The sequence below is a fragment of the Salminus brasiliensis genome, chromosome 5 (assembly GCF_030463535.1).
Source record: "Salminus brasiliensis chromosome 5, fSalBra1.hap2, whole genome shotgun sequence".
Taxonomy (NCBI): domain Eukaryota; kingdom Metazoa; phylum Chordata; class Actinopteri; order Characiformes; family Bryconidae; genus Salminus; species Salminus brasiliensis.
This window is the reverse complement of record NC_132882.1, coordinates 21520545-21529303: the sequence shown is the minus strand read 5'-3', so window position 1 is coordinate 21529303 and position 8759 is coordinate 21520545. Positions and strand designations below refer to the sequence as shown.

General features: G+C 39.2%; 1 protein-coding gene across 1 annotated transcript; it reads right to left on the bottom strand.

Moving 5' to 3' along the window:
• Positions 1-648: 648 nt before the first annotated feature.
• On the bottom strand, positions 649-7953 carry fez2a (fasciculation and elongation protein zeta 2a). Its single transcript, XM_072678839.1, has 9 exons — positions 7576-7953; positions 5745-5853; positions 5244-5360; positions 4670-4784; positions 4321-4586; positions 3829-3909; positions 3540-3615; positions 2975-3040; positions 649-1379 (listed from the first exon to the last, which is right to left on the bottom strand). The coding sequence occupies exons 1-9, from the start codon at positions 7926-7928 to the stop codon at positions 1363-1365; spliced, it is 1200 nt and encodes a 399-aa protein (XP_072534940.1). The 5' UTR covers positions 7929-7953; the 3' UTR covers positions 649-1362.
• Between the last annotated feature and the right edge of the window lie 806 nt (positions 7954-8759).

Here is an 8759-nt window from a genome sequence, read left to right as displayed (position 1 = left end):
TCTTCAGGTTAGCCTCAACGTAGACATGATTGGTGTACGAACTTTGCTTCTGTAGGCCAGATCTGGAGCTATGAGGCTGAAATAATACACTATTTAAAAAAGATCTTCAAGGGTTCTTATGTAAAGTTAGTGCTTCTATATAGAACCATGACATCTCAAAGAACCATTTGGATGCTTAAAGCCCCTGTCTACTTATGTTCATGATTTTCTTCTAAATATTATCTAAAGTTTTTGTTGATAAATTTACTATAAACTATAAACATACAAATCAACATAAGAAGCTGAATTGCATACTAAGTGTGCCTAAAACATCATTAAATTGTTTAGTACACATTGGAACTGAATTCTTAATAAGAAAAGTGCTTTAAAGATGCCACGGAGGAACCACTGTTGATTCCATTGATAACCATGTTTGACATAGAGGTGTGTGAATATTAAGAACCTTCAAATTGCCAAACAACCATTACATCAGGTGAAGAACCTTCAGACCTTTAAAAGATTCTTCACACTCACACATCTCTAATACAAACATGGTTCCTTTTGGACCCAAAAGTGTTTTTCTATGCCACCAATCAAAGAACCATTTGAAGCACATATTAAGAATGTAGAAATAAACTAAATAATTATAATTAAAAAAAAACACAGTCATTTAATTAACAGAAACACAAGCAGAATTTTAATTTACAGTCAAAGAAAAAATAATATCTGCAATGCAGTAATATTATTATTATTACAGAATAATTCTTCATTTGACATTAGTTTGAATTTTGGACCTTACTCTCAAAATAAGTATAAATAAACAGCAACAGCAAGTGCTTTCAGTGTTTTCTGGAAATACAATTGACAGCACTGTTGACAATTGATGAGCCAGTTAATGAATTAATAATAATTTCTCTCCAAGGATATATGGTATGTTATTTGAGACCAACAACACTCATTAACACAGGAAGAGTGTGTTCTCAAGATACAGGAAAACTACTCAACCCTTAGGATTGGAACTACAACACCCCTTGGAGCCACATTACTGTGAGACAGAAAGACAGTACGGCATTTACGCAAAACAAATCGCAAAATCAAACAGACTGATAAATGATGCTGCATATCAAGACTTTGGAACATGTTCCAGAGGTGTTTTTAAGGGCACTTTCATTTTTTTATGCTTTATATGTTTTTTTTGCTTGCACTGAAATCTACATCCTTTCAAATACAGTACTATCTGAGTGCAGTAATATAACCCAGCATGTCAATTAAGGGAAAATACAGCATTCGTTATGAAAGGATGTAAGGTCAAAGTCACGCTGCGATGAATCCACCTGGAAGTCCTTTTTCTGAATGGAGAAGTGCACACATCTCACCGTCATTTTAGGTGGGACAAAGCACTGCAAAAGAGAGCATAGATTACACTGTTTTTACCAATTCCATAAATATGTAGATCTATCAGTATGATGTATAGTGAAATGAAATTCAATACTTGTCACTGAAGTCATGGTTCCTTTTCACAGAAATATTTGGGCAGATAAGCTAAAGACAGTTAGACCCCAGAATATACAAAGGGGTCATTGGAAAGTTTGTAATGGAATGGAATGGTTTACTGAAAAATCGAAAGTTGAACAGTATCCTATTCACTTTATAGTGCACTGCTTTTGGGTTTCAACATTTTGTAGTGGTGTCTGAAAACATAGTGCAGACTTGTCAGCACTATAACAATCCCACAATGCACCACAATAAGTAGTTTACAAATTATGTACCCTAACAAACATGGGATACATACCCATAATCCATCGCATTGTTTAGTTTGAAGATTCGTGTGCAGCTTCTTAGAGGAACACTGACGTTCAGATTGTTTATGCAACACAATCTGCTTAACAAAGTGTCTGAAATTGTTCACTACCATGACAAATTCTCTTCCCTATAATAGTGCACTGTATAGTGATCTGGATTTTCACATGTAGGGGATAGTGAATAGCACAGTTTCAAACACGGCCATAGACTTCCAGTACGTTTTAGCAATATTAGCCTTGTAGCTCCAGTGCAAAACAACTGGAATCTTGGCCAATCGACTACATCTGGGTTACGTTGTAAATACTCTTTTTTCCAGTGAACCTTTCCTTTATATTTAAAGTTGCAATTGTGAACTACCAGGAAAAGTAAAACTAGCAGGAAAAGTGCAAAGATGCAGTACACTCTTAAAATACGTAATAATACAAAAGGTTCTGTGAGCAATACCATTCACTCATTAAAGAACCATGTTTGTATTAGATATGTGTGAATGTGAAGATCCTTTATATTGGTAATGAACCTTACATAAAGAGAAGCTTCTCTGAGCCTTCACACATCTCTATTACAAGAATGATTCTTTTTGGAACCAAAAAGGGTTCTTCAATGGCATCACTCAAAAAAACTTTTGTAGTACCTTTATTTGGAGTGTAGACAGTCTAGACAGTAACGGCACTGATGATGATGTGTGTGTGAGTGTGTGCGTAACAGCTGGATGTGGGCATCACAAAAGGGAAGGTGCTACAGGTGAATGAAGGAACAGCTGACAGAAAACTTGAGTAGCAGTGCATGACTGTTACCAGGTGAGACAGAAGGTGAGAGTGAGGCTGTGGCCCTGCATCGGTTGCTAAGGTAGCATCAGGTAGATACAACACAAGAGCAAACATGGATGCACTAGTGTGAAGTGCCAGCAGAGGGTGCTGTGCCTACTAAACCAGAAATCCTCACAGTCTCTTACAAACCTTGATCCATCACTCAGACAAGAGCTACCAGTGACAAGAGAGGAAAAAGAATGGAGGAAATAAAAAAAAAAGATCTGATAGCAAAAGAGATGGTTTGTAAATATGGATGCAAACAACGTTGTGCTACATAAGAAGGTGCTTTTCATTATTGTCAATGAGATATGCAGTAAATGCTAGCCTAAATAAAATCTTTGCTAATATAACAATTCTAAAATAGTATTTCAGTGAAGGCTTACCTTTAAGGATGTAGTCTGTTAGAAGACTGGGTACTTTGTCACTGTCATCCCTCATAGCCTGAAGAACTGTGGAAAGAAGAAATAAACAGTGAGACCAAAAAGCTTCACTAATTACTGTGTAGCATCCACTCCTCACATAACATGCCCATTTGGGGCCTGTATGGTTAGCCCAGCTGGGAACCAGAAATTTTTGTCCATGGGTTCCGTGTTGGCCCCACATATGGATGCCCACCAGGGACAGTGATGGGACCAGGAGGGCTTAAACATGTTTGTTGCACACTGTACATGGGGCCTTGATGGGACCGATGTAAGATTAGGGTTGGCGGTAACAATAGGATCCAACACGTGTACAAACCCACTCAGAGCCCTTGTCTACCTGGAACCCACCTAGTCCATGTTCCACCCAAGTGAGCCCCACGTGAGCATGTTGGCTAGGCCTTCTCTATAGTACTGAAAAGGGTTCTTGGCTCTTAACAACAGTGGAAGCCTTTTGGTGCAATATAAAAGATTTGCCGGATGACCCTTGAAGAAACCCTGGATGTAGAAGCTCAGTGGCAATACTCACTTTTTGTGAGAACCTGAAGATCCTCAATTGACGGGGGACCTCCTTTCTTCTCATAAGGAATGACTGTAGTGAGATACTGTGGGAAAGTGTAAAAGACACTGGTAATATTTCTGATGTGGCAGAGGATGAGTTGGGCATAGCTTGCTACTTAACAGAAGCACCGAAGCTCAAGTCTTTGTTTGCCTTAATGTCTTGATAAGATGTGAACTGAATTGTGAACTGATACCAAGTAAGAACTGCCAAAGAATTAAGAAAGAATTAGATGAAAAGAAGGGAAAGACATAGCCACCTGTTTCTCCCCACCACCGTGTCCAAAAGTTTGGCGGAAGCCATTCTGAATGGCAGTAGAGATGCTCTCCATGCTGAAGCGCTGGAAAGACCGGAGCAGGTACAGACCAGCAGAGAAAGTTTGAAAAGGAGGGGGAATTAAAGATTCTTCAGTCATAAAGAATAAAGAAACCCCACAAGATAAAGGAGGAAAAGCAGAAGCCACATTAGATCTGGTTAGGTCTGAACATATTATAATTATTATAATGTATAACTATAAAAGCTATTTGTAGATACTTTGTAGATGTTCAGCGTTACATTTAACTAAATATCTATTTATATGTCACCTTGACCTTAATCCCAATCCTGTTCCCAAACCTAACCCTGGTTATAACACTAACCCTTACTCTAACATCGTTGAGATTCTGTTGAGTTTTTTTTGCTAACAAACTGAGTATCTGTGATCAAACTACAGGAGATTCCAGCTTTCACCTTATTGGAAAATGGTACTCACACTTGTTGGTAGCCTCTCTGCTCTACCGTGCTGGGATCCGGCTCCGTTCTTTAGCTTCCTCTTCTTTTTCAACTGTTCTCTGTGTTCTTTCTGTCGGTTCTGTACATCTATCAGCATGGAAATGAAACTGTTCTTCACCTCCTTTTCAAAGTCCAGCTCGTCCCTTAGGGCCAGATGCTGGACCAGTTCCTCAGAATAGCGGCGGACAGCAGTCTCCTCCTCTTCCAGTAATTCATTCAGCTCTGCAACACTGAGGTTCCTCACTCCTGCAGAATTACACTTTATTACATTTATTAAACCAAGCACAAACACAAATCCCACAGAGGCAGACCTGTATACAGGCACTTACTGTCCTCAAAGGCGTGGCTGGTGTTTTTGTATCTTTGTATCTGGTCAGAATGAGAGGTGGGTTCTGCTTCTGTGTCTGGGGAGTCCTGCATCATCTCTTCTATCTCTTCAATGACCTTCAAAGCAGAGCAGGGTTCAATGAGCAAGGTAGATATCGTCACTGTCATACAAAAACCTTATGTCTCCTAAATGGCAACTTTACAGGAGAAGGAAAAACCTTCTTAACTTTTAATGGAAGTTTGTGTAAATAGGTTTTATTTCAGGCAATTTTGGAGCCTTCCTATTGGTCCATTCATCATGACATTGTGATATAATGTAAAGAACAAATGCCCTTCACATCATGTCAAAAAGTTTAAAAAATGACAAAAATGGAGAAACAAGTTTTTTTCTGTGATAGTGACGATATTTACATCTATACTATGCAAAACCATTGTTCAGGTGTTAGACCATTGTTCATTGTTAGACTAGATTTTTGCCAAAGATGTGTTACAAATACTTGAATGTTATTCTGCTTAATTACAGGGCCTTTATGAACTTCGCAATAAAGTGCTGCTTTTGGTGAAGTAGAACAGCACCTGCTCTGCAGTGAAGAGGGGCTCCTCGTTGATGCAGGACACTATGATAGAGTGCATGTCCATCTGTTCCCTCAGATCCTCATCATCAGACACATCAAAATTCACATTATTCACCTTCTGTAGAAACAAAATACAGAAAAAAGTTCAATCAGAAACCTGGGTCTCACCAAGTGGGCTCACTGTGCTTTCTAATGCATTTTTCCCCCACCAAATTTGATTAGACCATTCATGTGGTTTATGTGGGAGGTAAACAAAGCACTGGGGATGTAAAATGGCTGTAGTTTATTAGCTAGCTGGCATTAATCAGTTCTGGCCTATGTCATGAAGCACACAGTGTTGGTCACTTTGCCAGTCGATTTAATCAATTTCGATGTACCCGACTTCAGGGTTTCATAAGGTTTTCTTAGGATGCCTTCTGGTGGGAAACTTTTTTTTTTTTTGATAAAACCAGAGATCACTTGAAAGCAGCATAAGAGACAAGGAATCAGACATCTGACTCACCGGCCTGTCCTCAATGTTCAGAGTGGGGAGGTGAAGTGAGCGAGTATGTGATCGATTCCAGTCCACGGGCATGACATTGCCATAATTATCTGTCAGCGCATTCCAGATCCTAGAACGTGGGAGAATTAACATAAGGTTAGCTTAACATTTTTAATTTTAACATTAATAACATTAATTATTATTAATTGTTTCTTTCCTAAATCAAGAGTATTAAACAAGAGTGCAACAAGAGTGTTAATAAGGTCAGGAAGTGATCACTATAGCCCAAAAGTATTGGGTGGAGAACCATCATTCCTGAGAACAGAGTTCAACCCCTCTAGGCCCACGCTTGGCATTAGGCATGGTGTCAATAGGTTTATGTTTATCTGCTGCAGAGAGTCTTTTATTGTATTGCCAGTACTTCTCTACAGGGGCTGGACAAGTGTCTGTATGTGTCTTTGCATATCTGTGTCAGCTGGATGCATTCATTAGAAGGGGTGTCCACAAACATTTGGACATACAGTGTCCATCAGCACACTTCACAATCAATTAGTCCAACATTACTTGAAGTATAATATTGTTATAGATGATAATCCTGTAATGCGATTTAAAAAACAATAATAAATCCCACAAAAATAACTTTGAACTGAGAATAATAAAAATTGGACTGTGCAGCATGCATAACAGATAAATGCTCTTTGTGTAAGATGAAAAATGAATCATACTCCAATGGTAAAAGACACCGTTTCCCACCTGCACTACACAGTTTGGAGTGTCCTTGCACATCAGTTACATCACTCATGTCCTTATTTAGCTCAGTTAGGAGTGAAAGCATAAAGAAACCATGAAAATATGTAGAAAAGGCAGTACAACACTGCAATGGGCTTATCTCCTGATCTAAACCATGTCAACCTGATGGCCAGGCTGTGTATCCCAACACCTGTGCCCACCCCCACTACTGCTCCTATGGCTCAATGGAAGTGTATCCATGTAGCTGTGGTTTCCAAATCAAGTGCAGGCTGTTACACCTGCAAAAGCGGTACCAACTCAGTAGTAAAGGGGAATTCCACCAACTTTTCACCATATTTCTGCAGAATTAAATGAATAAGATGTAAACAAGATCCACAGTGGCTTGATATCTGCTATTCTTGACAAACAAATACCAAGATGTTTTTTTGGGGTTTTTTTACTGTTTTATCAGAATGTTAAATAATGTTTTATCATACTTGTCATTATTATTTTACTGTTAGTTTTGAGATATATTTTGAAGCAAAACAATATCCAGTAAACATCTGGACTTATTGTTTCATCTAGACATTAAATATATATATATATCCATGCTTCTGAAATGAAATGGTCAACAAGCACAAATGTGACAGTGTCCACATATTTGTTCTATTTCTTCTGATGAATTTGAGAGCAGTCGATTCCCTGTCGTGTGGTGTGTATGATGGAAACACCAGCTCAGTCCCGAGTGGACGGGGTCACGTGACCCCGCTTACACAGCGAGCTCGGCTACTTGAGATGCTGGTATACTGCCCTTCATTTTCAGTGCAGTGTAACAGCAGACCAACACCACAGTGGCGCTTCATACATAGCCTAATGTCCAGTGACGGGAAATGCAAACAGAAAATTCAATAAATCATAAGAAAAAGCAATCAAAGCTTCAAAAGATGGGTCTTATCATGAATAACGGTCGTAAACATGCAGAAGCAGCTGAACTTGCGCTCTGGGGATGTCTCCTCCAGTATCATGTAACGCCTCGGGCAACTGTGCATTAAAAAAAACGCTGCCAGCGCTACTTACGAACACACACACACACACACACACACACACTCACTCACTCACTTACTCATCATGTCTTAAGAAGGTATCCTCAGAGATCGGTTTTACACATGTTAATACTTCGCTTTTAGAGCTGAAATGTCGAAAGCACGCGTTTAACTTCTCGTCGAAGCCGTTAACCATCTCCTCCACTGGTCTGACCGCGACCGTCTCGGCAGTGGGGCCATTGTCAGAGTCCAGAAAGCTCCCGAGCAGCTCCGCCACTTCCTCCACGTCCACGCTAACCGGAGCAGGTCGTTTTTGCTGTGCTGAAAGAGGGTCGAGCGCGCTGAAAGCCCGCAGCTCCTCATCAGGCTGCGGTCCAGGCGCCGCCATAGCTGCAGCGGCGAGGGAGGGCCATTCACGCTTCAAGTGCCCCATTCATACAGCACAGGAATTCCTCATGACAACACTACAGCATCTAATGACTCTCTCTCCCCCCCACCTCTCTCTCTCCCTCTCTCTCTCTCTCCCTCTCTCTCTCTCTCTCACACACACACAGGCTGGTACTACCTCCACCCCCCCCCCACCCCCCCTCTAAACTCATCTCTCTGTACACTGTAGCCTGTTTACCTCTTAATATGATTTTACAGGGTAGGGACTCCCTTTCTCAAAACAGCCTCAATTCTTCCTGGACATGTAACATTGCTTTAAGAATCTTCTTCCATGATTCTGCAGATTTTAGGAGCGCGTTCATGCTGCAATCCTACCACAGTCCTAAAGATGTTCTACTGGACTCAGATCCAGTGACTGAGAAGTCCTCTAGAGTACTCTGACATGCTCATGAAACCAGTTTGAGATGACTTGCTTCATGATGAAGTGCATTATCATGCTGGAAGTAATGGCAGAAGATGAGTAAACTGTAAAATAAAAAATAAAAAATAAAAAAAAATTATATATATATATATATATATATATATATATATATATATATATTAAAAATGTATAATAATAATAATAATAGTAACATTTAATAATATTTTCCTTTACATTTTCCATTAATTAATATAAATATACTAATATTAATCAATATTCATATAAATAAATAAACACTAGAATGAGGTATTTAGGTTTTAACATCTCTTAGATGGGAATTTTAACAAAACTAATGAACATATTCTTTATTAATAAAAGTAACACTTTCTATGATTTTACACAACATTACTCTCATCTTTTTTTAACTGTGTACATTGTGGTCATGAATGGATGCTT